General features: G+C 57.0%; 1 protein-coding gene across 1 annotated transcript; it reads left to right on the top strand.

Annotated features, from left to right (window-relative positions):
- Positions 1 to 10,328: 10,328 nt before the first annotated feature.
- Positions 10,329 to 13,094, top strand: LOC142477017 (prothrombin-like). Its single transcript, XM_075582078.1, has 2 exons — positions 10,329 to 10,487; positions 12,913 to 13,094. Exons 1-2 carry the CDS (start codon positions 10,415 to 10,417, stop codon positions 13,077 to 13,079), a joined length of 240 nt encoding a protein of 79 aa, XP_075438193.1. The 5' UTR covers positions 10,329 to 10,414; the 3' UTR covers positions 13,080 to 13,094.
- Positions 13,095 to 16,033: the final 2,939 nt, after the last annotated feature.

The following is a 16,033-nucleotide window of genomic DNA, read 5'->3' as shown; positions in this document are numbered from 1 at the left end:
GTCCCCCGCAGGTCCACGGCAGCACCCCAAACTACGGGTGTCCCCCGCAGGTCCACGGCAGCACCCCAAGCTACGGGTGTCCCCCGCAGGTGCACGGCAGCACTCCAAGCTACGGGTGTCCCCCGCAGGTCCACGGCAGCACTCCAAGCTACGGGTGTCCCCCGCAGGTCCACGGCAGCACCCCAAACTACGGGTGTCCCCCGCAGGTGCACGGCAGCACTCCAAGCTACGGGTGTCCCCCGCAGGTGCACGGCAGCACTCCAAACTACGGGTGTCCCCCGCAGGTCCACGGCAGCACTCCAAGCTACGGGTGTCCCCCGCAGGTGCACGGCAGCACTCCAAGCTACGGGTGTCCCCCGCAGGTCCACGGCAGCACTCCAAGCTACGGGTGTCCCCCGCAGGTCCACGGCAGCACCCCAAACTACGGGTGTCCCCCGCAGGTCCACGGCAGCACTCCAAGCTACGGGTGTCCCCCGCAGGTGCACGGCAGCACTCCAAGCTACGGGTGTCCCCCGCAGGTGCACGGCAGCACTCCAAACTACGGGTGTCCCCCGCAGGTGCACGGCAGCACCCCAAGCTACGGGTGTCCCCCGCAGGTGCACGGCAGCACCCCAAACTACGGGTGTCCCCCGCAGGTGCACGGCAGCACTCCAAGCTACGGGTGTCCCCCGCAGGTGCACGGCAGCACTCCAAGCTACGGGTGTCCCCCGCAGGTCCACGGCAGCACTCCAAGCTACGGGTGTCCCCCGCAGGTCCACGGCAGCACTCCAAGCTACGGGTGTCCCCCGCAGGTCCACGGCAGCACTCCAAACTACGGTGCCCCCTATTCCTGAGATATTTATATATGAATATCCATTACAATAACCGTTCAGGAGAAAAAATGTGGCCAGCACCATTCTGGGCAGCACCATTCTGGGCAGCACCATTCTGGGCCAGCACCATTCTGGGCAGCACCATTCTGGGCCAGCACCATTCTGGGCAGCACCATTCTGGGCCAGCACCATTCTGGGCAGCACCATTCTGGGCAGCACCATTCTGGGCCAGCACCATTCTGGGCAGCACCATTCTGGGCCAGCACCATTCTGGGCAGCACCATTCTGGGCCAGCACCATTCTGGGCAGCACCATTCTGGGCCAGCACCATTCTGGGCCAGCACCATTCTGGGCAGCACCATTCTGGGCAGCACCATGCCAACAGAACGCTATTATTGTCAGATGACATTGCAGCTTCTGATTGGGAGGAAATATCTTGGCGATCGGGTGGGCCTCGGGGTTTTAAGTGTCGAGGTTCAGCTCAGGGGCACCCTATGGTTTATATAAGGTTAAAAAACATTAGTTAATGTTGGGGGGGGGGGGAGTTTATTGCGGCTTTAAAACTTAATTTGTCTGAAATATAACAAGGATACTATGAATAGCAGAAAGATATCAATCGAACATGGTCTCCAACCGTAAACATGAGATTTCCACCCCAAGATCAGCATGGTTATGATCCGTTGGACCTGAAGCACACCTGGACTTGACCCTAAGAGGATTCTGGGTAAAACGAGACCTGTTTATTTATAAGAAGAAAATACTGTTTTTCTTTAAATACTTGGCCAGTGGGACCAGCAAGGAACGGGTTAATATTCCAAGGCAGAAAACAAATTCGGCTATATGGCCAACCGTGGAGCTCCTGTTACAAGATGGGACAGCGAGACCTAACCCATACATCCACCATTAGGCTGAGTCCCCGCTGGCGCTGAGCGCGCTTAGCTTACTCAATGTGGATCGTCCCATTCACGCTGTGCGCGCGGGCACACGCTTACCCACGCTTGGTGCTTAGATAAACAAAAAAATATGGCTTTTGAGCGCGCTCAGCTTGCCTGCGACGCCCCCCCCCCTCCCCCCCCCCCGCGCGCGCTTGCGATATAGCTAGGACAGCCGAGCGCTCATGCTTGGAGAGCTGGTGACGTCACCGCTCTCCAGCATGAGCGTGGTTAGCGGCAGCGTGGCCGCAGCCATACAGGTGATAAGAAGAGCGGGCGCATGGGCAGAGAATGCTAGCACGGGAGAATGGTGCAGTGTGACGACCTTCGAAAAGGAATCAGTATTGCGCCCTGAATCGGATTCCTTTGTCTAAGTACCACAGTGCCTGTCCATCACGCTGACAGAGCTGCACTAACCCATATACATGCTGGGGCTTACATAAAACTAAAGCTACTGTGAGAAACATCTGCCATACTCCACTTCCTGCATGGCCCCTCCAAGAAATCTCAGCTTGAACGGCAGATTGAAAGGAGCGAGCACCTTTTGTTGATGAGCATCTTGAGAAGTGCAGAGTAACATCACCAATCTGATGTTTTTTTTTAATATGACGGAACAAACTGATGAGAATTCCTTCTTATTATTCCTTATTTTTTGTCATTTTAGAAAAGCAGTTTTGTTAGTGATTGTTTGCCCAGTCTGGGAACATTGTTCTCCCATGTCCTATCCCGCCCCGTGTCGCCCAATTTAGCCCTGCGTTCTGCGTCCACTTTGTGTATTTAGTTCATTGTAATACTGTGAGATGATTGGTGGTTTTCAGAGTCAGGGACTTAACATTTGGAGACTAGACTGGCAGGATCTGCACCGCTCATGTGCGCACACCAAGTTCTCGCGCCAGCGCAACACTTTCACCCTGACACACATCCGCAGTCTCCCGGCTTAGGGTGAGGAGTTCCGAGCCGCGCTGACGCGAACCAGCGTGCGCGAAGGGAGCCGGGGGGGGAGGTGGTTGGAGGCGGGGCAGTGACGTCGCTGGGCCAATCGCACGCGACGCACTGACGTCACGGCGCCGTGACGTTGATGCTGCCTCAGGCTGATTGGATGTTTTCAGCCAACAGCGCGCTTTAAAACAGCTTGGCTGTCGGCTGAAAAATCCAGCGCCTCAGCACGCCTGCGGACGCTCGCGTGAGCCCCCTCTCAAGGCATCCTTATTGAGGATGCAGGGGCTCAGCGCGGAGCGTCCGCACGGCTCAGCGCGGCCTGTCCTTCTATGGACTCGACCTTAGACAGAACTCGGCGTTACAGCATCAAAAGGAGGCGTACGGGGAATAAACATCCCCTGATGCAGCTCAAATCCTGTCCTTTTTGTACCTGCATTTATGGCTAAAATGTTTTATCTGCTGATGTGGGGGAGGGAGATTCAGCTTCGGAGCGCCTGCGATAAATGTTCCACACAAAGTAATTACCACATATGCTACGTCTTTGTGCATCCCGGTTAATGCTCCCGCGTAGCAAGCTCTCTGCTACACAGCACCGGAATGTGAGATAATCGCGCAAAGTGTTGCCAAAGTTGCAGTATTATTTTATTTATGGGCGTACGTAACAGTTACAGACCAGATTCAAATGTGAGACCGCCGAAGTCTTCAATGGGATTAAATGGGAAGTTTATTTCCCACTGTATGCCTCAAATATTAAGGGGGCGCGATAAGGAGGGCAGGATATAGAATAATTCAAATAACAAGGCATTGTAGAAGTTGAGCACCGCTGATACACTGTATATACATCACTCACATTCACAACCAGAGCTTTCTTATGTTGTCTGCTGCTCCTGTAGGACTCGGTGTATATGGGGTGCTGCTCCTGTAGGACTCGGTGTATATGGGGTGCTGCTCCTGTAGGACTCTGTGTATTTGGGGTGCTGCTCCTGTAGGACTCGGTGTATATGGGGTGCTGCTCCTGTAGGACTCGGTGTATATGGGGTGCTGCTCCTGTAGGACTCGGTGTATATGGGGTGCTGCTCCTGTAGGACTCGGTGTATATGGGGTGCTGCTCCTGTAGGACTCGGTGTATATGGGGTGCTGCTCCTGTAGGACTCGGTGTATATGGGGTGCTGCTCCTGTAGGACTCGGTGTATATGGGGTGCTACTCCTGTAGGACTCGGTGTATATGGGGTGCTGCTCCTGTAGGACTCGGTGTATATGGGGTGTTGCTCCTGTAGGACTCGGTGTATATGGGGTGTTGCTCCTGTAGGACTCGGTGTATATGGGGTGTTGCTCAAGTAGGACTCGGTGTATATGGGGTGCTGCTCCTGTATGACTCGGTGTATATGGGGTGCTGCTCCTGTAGGACTCGGTGTATATGGGGTGTTGCTCCTGTAGGACTCGGTGTATATGGGGTGCTGCTCCTGTAGGACTCGGTGTATATGGGGTGCTGCTCCTGTAGGACTCGGTGTATATGGGGTGCTGCTCCTGTAGGACTCGGTGTATATGGGGTGCTGCTCCTGTAGGGCTCGGTGTATATGGGGTGTTGCTCCTGTAGGACTCGGTGTATATGGGGTGCTGCTCCTGTAGGACTCGGTGTATATGGGGTGCTGCTCCTGTAGGACTCGGTGTATATGGGGTGCTGCTCCTGTAGGACTCGGTGTATATGGGGTGCTGCTCCTGTAGGACTCGGTGTATATGGGGTGCTGCTCCTGTAGGACTCGGTGTATATGGGGTGCTGCTCCTGTAGGACTTGGTGTATATGGGGTGCTGCTCCTGTAGGACTCGGTGTATATGGGGTGCGGCTCTTGTAGGACTCTGTGTATATGGGGTGCTGCTCCTGTAGGACTCGGTGTATATGGGGTGCTGCTCCTGTAGGACTCGGTGTATATGGGGTGTTGCTCCTGTAGGACTCTGTGTATATGGGGTGCGGCTCTTGTAGGACTCTGTGTATATGGGGTGCTGCTCCTGTAGGACTCTGTGTATATGGGGTGCTGCTCCTGTAGGACTCTGTGTATATGGGGTGCTGCTCCTGTAGGACTCGGTGTATATGGGGTGTTGCTCCTGTAGGACTCGGTGTATATGGGGTGCTGCTCCTGTAGGACTCGGTGTATATGGGGTGTTGCTCCTGTAAGACTCTGTGTATATGGGGTGCTGCTCCTCTAGGACTCGGTGTATATGGGGTGCTGCTCCTGTAGGACTCGGTGTATATGGGGTGCTGCTCCTGTAGGACTCGGTGTATATGGGGTGCTGCTCCTGTAGGACTCGTGTATATGGGGTGCTGCTCCTGTAGGACTCTGTGTATATGGGGTGCTGCTCCTGTAGGACTCGGTGTATATGGGGTGCTGCTCCTGTAGGACTCGTGTATATGGGGTGTAAGTTTACTCTTGTTGATGTTACATGAGGCCCTGTGAGCGTTCAGGGTGAGCAGGACGGCAGGAGAGGGTCAGTGCCCTCTGAGCTGGCTCAGCTCTGACCCTGCTCTTTGGACTGCTGTCCCAAAACAAATATTTATTCTGTGAGGGACGAGTAGGACAGACTGGGCGCCCACGGAAATGGGTGAATATCTTCACATGTGCTTTGCCATTTTTGTTTTCCAAATTTTCTTTAGATTTTGGATTTTTGCTGGATTTGTGTGAGAGTAATGGGCAATAATATTTTCGTGCATGGTGCCATCATTTCTTGGACATGGCGGTATATACAGTACATGGAAACATGGTGATGTGACCCGGAAATTGGGTTTGGAAAGTTTCACGGAAAATAAAATGCAAATTGTTCCTTCGGCAAAAATCAGTGCAAATTTTGCACATCTGCACCTCCCAGTCTGTGAATTGGGCACTGGTTGGGGACAGGGGACACTGCTGGGAGAGTCAAACTGTGACAGGGTGCTGCTGGGAGAGTCAAACTGTGACAGGGTGCTGCTGGGAGAGTCACAGTGTGACAGGGCACTGCTGGGGGAGTCACAGTGTGACAGGGCGCTGCTGGGAGAGTCACAGTGTGACAGGGCACTGCTGGGAGAGTCAAACTGTGACAGGGCGCTGCTGGGGGAGTCACAGTGTGACAGGGCGCTGCTGGGGGAGTCACAGTGTGACAGGGCACTCCTGGGGAAGTCACAGTGTGACAGGGCACTGCTGGGGGAGTCACAGTGTGACAGGGCGCTGCTGGGGGAGTCACAGTGTGACAGGGCGCTGCTGGGGGAGTCACACTGTGACAGGGCGCTGCTGGTTGAGTCACAGTGTGACAGGGCGCTGCTGGGGGAGTCACAGTGTGACAGGGCGCTGCTGCGGGAGTCACAGTGTGACAGGGCGTTGCTTGGGGAGTCACACTGTGACAGGGCGCTGCTGGGGGAGTCACAGTGTGACAGGGCGCTGCTGGGGGAGTCACAGTGTGACAGGGCGCTGCTGTGGGAGTCACAGTGTGACAGGGCGCTGCTGGGGGAGTCACAGTGTGACAGGGCGCTGCTGGGTGAGTCACAGTGTGACAGGGCGCTGCTGGGGGAGTCACAGTGTGACGGCGCTGCTGGGGGAGTCACAGTGTGACAGGGCGCTGCTGGGGGAGTCACAGTGTGACAGGGCGCTGCTGGGGGAGTCACACTGTGACAGGGCGCTGCTGGGGGAGTCACACTGTGACAGGGCGCTGCTGGGGGAGTCACAGTGTGACAGGGCGCTGCTGCGGGAGTCACAGTGTGACAGGGCGTTGCTTGGGGAGTCACAGTGTGACAGGGCGCTGCTGGGGGAGTCACAGTGTGACAGGGCGCTGCTGGGGAGTCACAGTGTGACAGGGCGCTGCTGGGGGAGTCACAGTGTGACAGGGCGCTGCTGGGGGAGTCACAGTGTGACAGGGCGCTGTTGGGGGAGTCACAGTGTGACAGGGCGCTGCTGGGGGAGTCACAGTGTGACAGGGCGCTGCTGGGGGAGTCACAGTGTGACAGGGCGCTGCTGGGGGAGTCACAGTGTGACAGGGCGCTTCTGGGGGAGTCACAGTGTGAGAGGGCGCTGCTGGGGGAGTCACAGTGTGACAGGGCGCTGCTGGGGGAGTCACAGTGTGACAGGGCGCTGCTGGGGGAGTCACAGTGTGACAGGGCACTGCTGGGGGAGTCACAGTGTGACAGGGCGCTGCTGGGGGAGTCACAGTGTGACAGGGCGCTGCTGGGGGAGTCACAGTGTGACAGGGCGCTGCTGGGGGAGTCACACTGTGACAGGACGCTGCAGGGGGAGTCACAGTGTGACAGGGCGCTGCTGCGGGAGTCACAGTGTGACAGGGCATTGCTTGGGGAGTCACAGTGTGACAGGGCGCTGCTGGGGGAGTCACAGTGTGACAGGGCGCTGCTGCGGGAGTCACAGTGTGACAGGGCGCTGCTGGGGGAGTCACACTGTGACAGGGCGCTGCTGGGGGAGTCACAGTGTGACAGGGCGCTGCTGCGGGAGTCACAGTGTGACAGGGCGTTGCTTGGGGAGTCACAGTGTGACAGGGCGCTGCTGGGGGAGTCACAGTGTGACAGGGCGCTGCTGGGGGAGTCACAGTGTGACAGGGCGCTGCTGGGGGAGTCACAGTGTGACAGGGCGCTGCTGGGGGAGTCACAGTGTGACAGGGCGCTGCTGGGGAAGTCACAGTGTGACAGGGCGCTGCTGGGGGAGTCACAGTGTGACAGGGCGCTGCTGGGGGAGTCACAGTGTGACAGGGCGCTGCTGGGGGAGTCACAGTGTGACAGGGCGCTGCTGGGGGAGTCACAGTGTGACAGGGCGCTGCTGGGGGAGTCACAGTGTGACAGGGCGCTGCTGGGGGAGTCACAGTGTGACAGGGCGCTGCTGGGGGAGTCACAGTGTGACAGGGCGCTGCTGGGGGAGTCACAGTGTGACAGGGCGCTTCTGGGGGAGTCACAGTGTGACAGGGCGCTGCTGGGGGAGTCACAGTGTGACAGGGCGCTTCTGGGGGAGTCACAGTGTGACAGGGCGCTGCTGGGGGAGTCACAGTGTGACAGGGCGCTGCTGGGGGAGTCACAGTGTGACAGGGCGCTGCTGGGGGAGTCACACTGTGACAGGGCGCTGCTGGGGGAGTCACACTGTGACAGGGCGCTGCTGGGGGAGTCACAGTGTGACAGGGCGCTGCAGGGGGAGTCACAGTGTGACAGGGCGCTGCTGCGGGAGTCACAGTGTGACAGGGCATTGCTTGGGGAGTCACAGTGTGACAGGGCGCTGCTGGGGGAGTCACAGTGTGACAGGGCGCTGCTGCGGGAGTCACAGTGTGACAGGGCGCTGCTGGGGGAGTCACACTGTGACAGGGCGCTGCTGGGGGAGTCACAGTGTGACAGGGCGCTGCTGGGGGAGTCACAGTGTGACAGGGCGCTGCTTGGGGAGTCACAGTGTGACAGGGCGCTGCTGGGGGAGTCACAGTGTGACAGGGCACTGCTGGGGGAGTCACAGTGTGACAGGGCGCTGCTGGGGGAGTCACACTGTGACAGGGCGCTGCTGGGGGAGTCACAGTGTGACAGGGCGCTGCTGCGGGAGTCACAGTGTGACAGGGCGTTGCTTGGGGAGTCACAGTGTGACAGGGCGCTGCTGGGGGAGTCACAGTGTGACGGGGCGCTGCTGGGGGAGTCACAGTGTGACAGGGCGCTGCTGGGGGAGTCACAGTGTGACAGGGCGCTGCTGGGGGAGTCACAGTGTGACAGGGCGCTGCTGGGGAAGTCACAGTGTGACAGGGCGCTGCTGGGGGAGTCACAGTGTGACAGGGCGCTGCTGGGGGAGTCACAGTGTGACAGGGCGCTGCTGGGGGAGTCACAGTGTGACAGGGCGCTGCTGGGGGAGTCACAGTGTGACAGGGCGCTGCTGGGGGAGTCACAGTGTGACAGGGCGCTGCTGGGGGAGTCACAGTGTGACAGGGCGCTGCTGGGGGAGTCACAGTGTGACAGGGCGCTGCTGGGGGAGTCACAGTGTGACAGGGCGCTGCTGGGAGAGTCACAGTGTGACAGGGCGCTGCTGCGGGAGTCACAGTGTGACAGGGCGTTGCTTGGGGAGTCACACTGTGACAGGGCGCTGCTGGGGGAGTCACAGTGTGACAGGGCGCTGCTGGGGGAGTCACAGTATGACAGGGCGTTGCTTGGGGAGTCACACTGTGACAGGGCGCTGCTGGGGGAGTCACAGTGTGACAGGGCGCTGCTGGGGGAGTCACAGTGTGACAGGGCGCTGCTGGGGGAGTCACAGTGTGACAGGGCGCTGCTGGGGGAGTCACAGTGTGACAGGGCGCTGCTGGGGGAGTCAGAGTGTGACAGGGCGCTTCTGGGGGAGTCACAGTGTGACAGGGCGCTGCTGGGGGAGTCACAGTGTGACAGGGCGCTGCTGGGGGAGTCACAGTGTGACAGGGCGCTGCTGGGGGAGTCACAGTGTGACAGGGCGCTGCTGGGGGAGTCACAGTGTGACAGGGCGCTTCTGGGGGAGTCACAGTGTGAGAGGGCGCTGCTGGGGGAGTCACAGTGTGACAGGGCGCTGCTGGGGGAGTCACAGTGTGACAGGGCGCTGCTGGGGGAGTCACAGTGTGACAGGGCGCTGCTGGGGGAGTCACAGTGTGACAGGGCGCTGCTGGGGGAGTCACAGTGTGACAGGGCGCTGCTGGGGGAGTCACAGTGTGACAGGGCGCTGCTGGGGGAGTCACACTGTGACAGGACGCTGCAGGGGGAGTCACAGTGTGACAGGGCGCTGCTGCGGGAGTCACAGTGTGACAGGGCGCTGCTGGGGGAGTCACAGTGTGACAGGGCGCTGCTGGGGGAGTCACACTGTGACAGGGCGCTGCTGGGGGAGTCACAGTGTGACAGGGCGCTGCTGGGGGAGTCACAGTGTGACAGGGCGCTGCTGGGGGAGTCACAGTGTGACAGGGCGCTGCTGGGGGAGTCACACTGTGACAGGGTGCTGCTGGGGGAGTCACAGTGTGACAGGGCGCTGCAGGGGGAGTCACAGTGTGACAGGGCGCTGCTGGGGGAGTCACAGTGTGACAGGGCATTGCTTGGGGAGTCACAGTGTGACAGGGCGCTGCTGGGGGAGTCACAGTGTGACAGGGCGCTGCTGCGGGAGTCACAGTGTGACAGGGCGCTGCTGGGGGAGTCACAGTGTGACAGGGCGCTGCTGGGGGAGTCACAGTGTGACAGGGCGCTGCTGGGGGTGTCACAGTGTGACAGGGCTGTGCTGGGGGAGTCACAGTGTGACAGGGCGCTGCTGGGGCAGTCACAGTGTGACAGGGCGCTGCTGGGGGTGTCACAGTGTGACAGGGCTGTGCTGGGGGAGTCACAGTGTGACAGGGCGCTGCTGGGGGAGTCACAGTGTGACAGGGCACTGCTGGGGGAGTCACAGTGTAGAATGTGGTGACACTGATAAACTCCAGGTGTGTGTATGTGGGGAGGTGGGGGGCAGGGTAATACTTTGCTTTGTGACAGGTATTAAGGACCTGATACTCCGTCCATGTAAATGAGCCATGTTATGCTAATATATTGTTGAGGAAGCGGACTCTGTTTGCTTTTGAATGTGTAACTAGGCCATGACCCCAGAAGGTGGATGAGGGGCACAGCAGTGAGGGGGAGGGAGGAAGGGTAGAGGAGGGTCTGCCTGTCCCTGACACAGGCAATCATCCTAAAACGTTGCTTAGTTGAGTAGAAGCTGCCGGGATCCACAGGTCGCCGCTGGCTCTTCTCTGACCCCCACCATGCTGCGCAGGGTTCAGATCACAGGGGGGCTTCTCATCGCCTCCCTGCTGCCCCTAATCCAGTGCCACAACGGTAAGAAGGGTACTCCGGGTCTACCCTCCCATGTAACGGCGTCTCGCTGCCGCAGGGCAAAGACACGGGGACCGGAGTCTGACCTATTCCGTCCCGACGGGCCCGCGACACGTCGCTTGGCTGCTTTGGCTTCGCGACACGTTGCCGGTCGCTGTGACGCGAATAAGAAGTGTTGTAAGATTGCGGAGGACGTCGCTGGACATCCGGGGGGCGGTTGGGCATTTTAGTAAAATACTTCTTTCTATAGAACACTTTTACTGTACGGGATTTGTAACCAAAGTTTGGGTGCGAGCTGCTAATGCCAAATATTTTATACAGCGGGTCCCCCGAGAGAATGGCGCCTCCTCCTTATACTGGCGTGGGATTCTCCGTTATATGAAGTGACCGTTCCCGTTATTCCCTTTCTGCCGTATACAGGGGCGGGCAACTCCAGTCCTTAAGGGCGGCCACCACCGGGACAGGTTTTCAGGATATCCCAGCTTTCAGCGCAGGTGGCTCTCAATCACAGGCTCAGTTGAAGCCACCTGTGCTGAAAGCAGGGACTGATTGAGTCACCTGTGCTGAAGCAGGGGTATCCTGAAAAACTGACCAGTTGGTGGCCTTTGAGGACTGGAATTGCCCCCCCCCCCCTGAGTTATATGAAGCAACACGAGGAGTTACACAGCACACTTGTGTTATAAGGGGTAATATCATCTTGCGTCTCGGGTGGCGTTCTTTCTCGCCCTTCCACACAGCGCCAGTCTTGCAGTCCACCCCCCCCCCTCTTCTCTAATTTGTCAAGTGTAGAGAATTTAACCCTTTTGCTACCAGAAGGGACTGCAAGGCAATTTGTCACAGATCCCTCTGGCGCCTAAACACTTTCTACCATTCCACGGTTTCTGTTTTCCGGAGCGCGCTGGAATTCTTGTGCTTCTGCCCCAGTGTGTGGAGCAGAATTTTTCAACTGCTGTTCCTAGCAGCCTCAGGGTTCCCCCGGGCACCCCTAAAGGGGTCCCTGCAATTTTAAAGTAATTTGAAAATCGTAACAAATACAGAATAATTTACAATGCATCTGATAGACATAATATTAGAGAGGGTTGGGGTTCCTTATAATGCATCGGATCTCAGACGCGCTATTAGAGAGGTTTGAGGTTCCTTACTATGTATCTGATCTCAGACGCGCTATTAGAGAGGGTTGGGGTTCCTTACAATGCATCAGATCTCAGACGCGATATTAGAGAGGGTTGGGGTTCCTTACAATGCATCTGATTTCAGAAGCGCTATTAGAGATGGTTGGGGTTCCTTACAATGTATCTGATCTCAGACGCGCTATTAGAGAGGGTTGGGGTTCCTTACAATGCATCTGGTCTCAGACGCGCTATTAGAGAGGGTTGGGGTTCCTTACAATGCATCTGGTCTCAGACACGCTATTAGAGAGGGTTGGGGTTCCTTACAATGCATCTGGTCTCAGACGTGCTATTAGAGAGGGTTGGGGTTCCTTACAATGTATCTGGTCTCAGACACCCTATTAGAGAGGGTTGGGGTTCCTTACAATGCATCAGATCTCAGACGCGTTATTAGAGAGGGTTGGGGTTCCTTACAATGCATCAGATCTCAGACACGCTATTAGTGAGGGTTGGGGTTCCTAACAATGCATCTGATCTCAGACGCGATATTATAGAGGGTTGGGGTTCCTTACAATGCATCTGATCTCAGACGTGCTATTAGAGAGGGTTGGGGTTCCTTACAATGTATCTGGTCTCAGACACCCTATTAGAGAGGGTTGGGGTTCCTTACAATGCATCAGATCTCAGACGCGCTATTAGAGAGGGTTGGGGTTCCTTACAATGCATCAGATCTCAGACACGCTATTAGTGAGGGTTGGGGTTCCTTACAATGCATCTGGTTTCAGACACGCTATTAGAGAGGGTTGGGGTTCCTTACAATGCATCTGGTCTCAGACACGCTATTAGTGAGGGATGGGGTTCCTAACAATGCATCTGATCTCAGACGCGATATTATAGAGGGCTGGGGTTCCTTACAATGCATCTGGTCTCAGACACGCTATTAGAGAGGGTTGGGGTTCCTTACAATGCATCTGGTCTCAGACACCCTATTAGAGAGGGTTGGGGTTCCTTACAATGCATCTGGTCTCAGACACCCTATTAGAGAGGGTTGGGGTTCCTTACAATGCATCAGATCTCAGACGCGCTATTAGAGAGGGTTGGGGTTCCTTACAATGCATCTGGTCTCAGACACGCTATTAGAGAGGGTTGGGGTTCCTTACAATGCATCTGGTCTCAGACACGCTATTAGTGAGGGTTGGGGTTCCGCAGAAATTCACAATATAATTATAGGATTACTTAACGAAAAAAGATTAAAAACCCCTGGTATGGAGGGAGGGGAACCCCAGGTTCTAACACACCGCTCTGGGTGTCTCTGCCAGTGTTCCTGAGCAGCCAGCAGGCCCTGTCCGTGCTCACACGATCTCGCAGAGCCAACAATCCATGGGAGGAGATCAGGAAAGGAAACATGGAGCGGGAGTGCCTGGAGGAGATCTGTAACTACGAAGAGGCCCGAGAGATAAAAGAGTCTGTGGATGATACGGTATGAACTTAATCAAAGGGGTGCAGCACTATCACAGCGCAGGCACACACAGCACTATCACAGCGCAGGCACACACAGCACTATCACAGCGCAGGCACACACAGCACTATCACAGCGCAGGCACACACAGCACTATCACAGCGCAGGCACACACACAGCACTATCACAGCGCAGGCACACACACAGCACTATCACAGCGCAGGCACACACAGCACTATCACAGCGCAGGCACACACACAGCACTATCACAGCGCAGGCACACACAGCACTATCACAGCGCAGGCACACACAGCACTATCACAGCGCAGGCACACACACAGCACTATCACAGCGCAGGCACACACAGCACTATCACAGCGCAGGCACACACACAGCACTATCACAGCGCAGGCACACACACAGCACTATCACAGCGCAGGCACACACACAGCGTTATCACAGCGCAGGCACACACACACCACTATCACAGCACAGGCACACACAGCACTATCACAGCGCAGGCACACACAGCGTTATCACAGCGCAGGCACACACAGCACTATCACAGCGCAGGCACACACAGCGTTATCACAGCGCAGGCACACACAGCACTATCACAGCGCAGGCACACACAGCACTATCACAGCGCAGGCACACACAGCACTATCACAGCGCAGGCACACACACAGCACTATCACAGCGCAGGCACACACAGCACTATCACAGCGCAGGCACACACAGCACTATCACAGCGCAGGCACACACACAGCACTATCACAGCGCAGGCACACACAGCACTATCACAGCGCAGGCACACACACAGCACTATCACAGCGCAGGCACACACACAGCACTATCACAGCGCAGGCACACACACAGCGTTATCACAGCGCAGGCACACACACACCACTATCACAGCACAGGCACACACAGCACTATCACAGCGCAGGCACACACAGCACTATCACAGCGCAGGCACACACAGCACTATCACAGCGCAGGCACACACAGCACTATCACAGCGCAGGCACACACAGCACTATCACAGCGCAGGCACACACACAGCACTATCACAGCGCAGGCACACACACAGCACTATCACAGCGCAGGCACACACAGCACTATCACAGCGCAGGCACACACACAGCACTATCACAGCGCAGGCACACACAGCACTATCACAGCGCAGGCACACACAGCACTATCACAGCGCAGGCACACACACAGCACTATCACAGCGCAGGCACACACAGCACTATCACAGCGCAGGCACACACACAGCACTATCACAGCGCAGGCACACACACAGCACTATCACAGCGCAGGCACACACACAGCGTTATCACAGCGCAGGCACACACACACCACTATCACAGCACAGGCACACACAGCACTATCACAGCGCAGGCACACACAGCGTTATCACAGCGCAGGCACACACAGCACTATCACAGCGCAGGCACACACAGCGTTATCACAGCGCAGGCACACACAGCACTATCACAGCGCAGGCACACACAGCGTTATCACAGCGCAGGCACACACAGCACTATCACAGCGCAGGCACACACACAGCACTATCACAGCGCAGGCACACACAGCACTATCACAGCACAGGCACACACAGCACTATCACAGCGCAGGCACACACACAGCACTATCACAGCGCAGGCACACACACAGCACTATCACAGCGCAGGCACACACAGCACTATCACAGCGCAGGCACACACAGCACTATCACAGCACAGGCACACACACAGCACTATCACAGCGCAGGCACACACAGCACTATCACAGCGCAGGCACACACAGCACTATCACAGCACAGGCACACACACAGCGTTATCACAGCGCAGGCACACACAGCACTATCACAGCGCAGGCACACACACAGCACTATCACAGCGCAGGCACACACAGCACTATCACAGCGCAGGCACACACAGCACTATCACAGCGCAGGCACACACACAGCACTATCACAGCGCAGGCACACACAGCATTATCACAGCGCAGGCACACACAGCACTATCACAGCGCAGGCACACACACAGCACTATCACAGCGCAGGCACACACACAGCACTATCACAGCGCAGGCACACACAGCACTATCACAGCGCAGGCACACACACAGCACTATCACAGCGCAGGCACACACACAGCACTATCACAGCGCAGGCACACACAGCACTATCACAGCGCAGGCACACACAGCACTATCACAGCGCAGGCACACACACAGCACTATCACAGCGCAGGCACACACAGCATTATCACAGCGCAGGCACACACAGCACTATCACAGCGCAGGCACACACACAGCACTATCACAGCGCAGGCACACACACAGCACTATCACAGCGCAGGCACACACAGCACTATCACAGCGCAGGCACACACACAGCACTATCACAGCGCAGGCACACACACAGCACTATCACAGCGCAGGCACACACAGCACTATCACAGCGCAGGCACACACACAGCACTATCACAGCGCAGGCACACACAGCATTATCACAGCGCAGGCACACACAGCACTATCACAGCGCAGGCACACACACAGCACTATCACAGCGCAGGCACACACAGCCCTATCACAGCGCAGGCACACACAGCACTATCACAGCGCAGGCACACACAGCACTATCACAGCGCAGGCACACACACAGCACTATCACAGCGCAGGCACACACACAGCACTATCACAGCGCAGCCACACACACAGCACTATCACAGCGCAGGCACACACACAGCACTATCACAGCACAGGCACACACACAGCACTATCACAGCGCAGGCACACATAGCACTATCACAGCGCAGGCACACACACAGCACTATCACAGCGCAGGCAAACACACAGCACTATCACAGCGCAGGCACACACACAGCACTATCACAGCGCAGGCACACACACAGCACTATCACAGCGCAGGCACACACAGCACTATCACAGCACAGGCACACACAGCA

The sequence above is a fragment of the Ascaphus truei genome, unplaced genomic scaffold (genome assembly GCF_040206685.1).
Source record: "Ascaphus truei isolate aAscTru1 unplaced genomic scaffold, aAscTru1.hap1 HAP1_SCAFFOLD_1867, whole genome shotgun sequence".
NCBI classification, from domain to species: Eukaryota; Metazoa; Chordata; class Amphibia; order Anura; family Ascaphidae; genus Ascaphus; species Ascaphus truei.
Note: the sequence above shows the minus strand (reverse complement) of the source record. Positions and strands in the feature narration are given on the sequence as shown.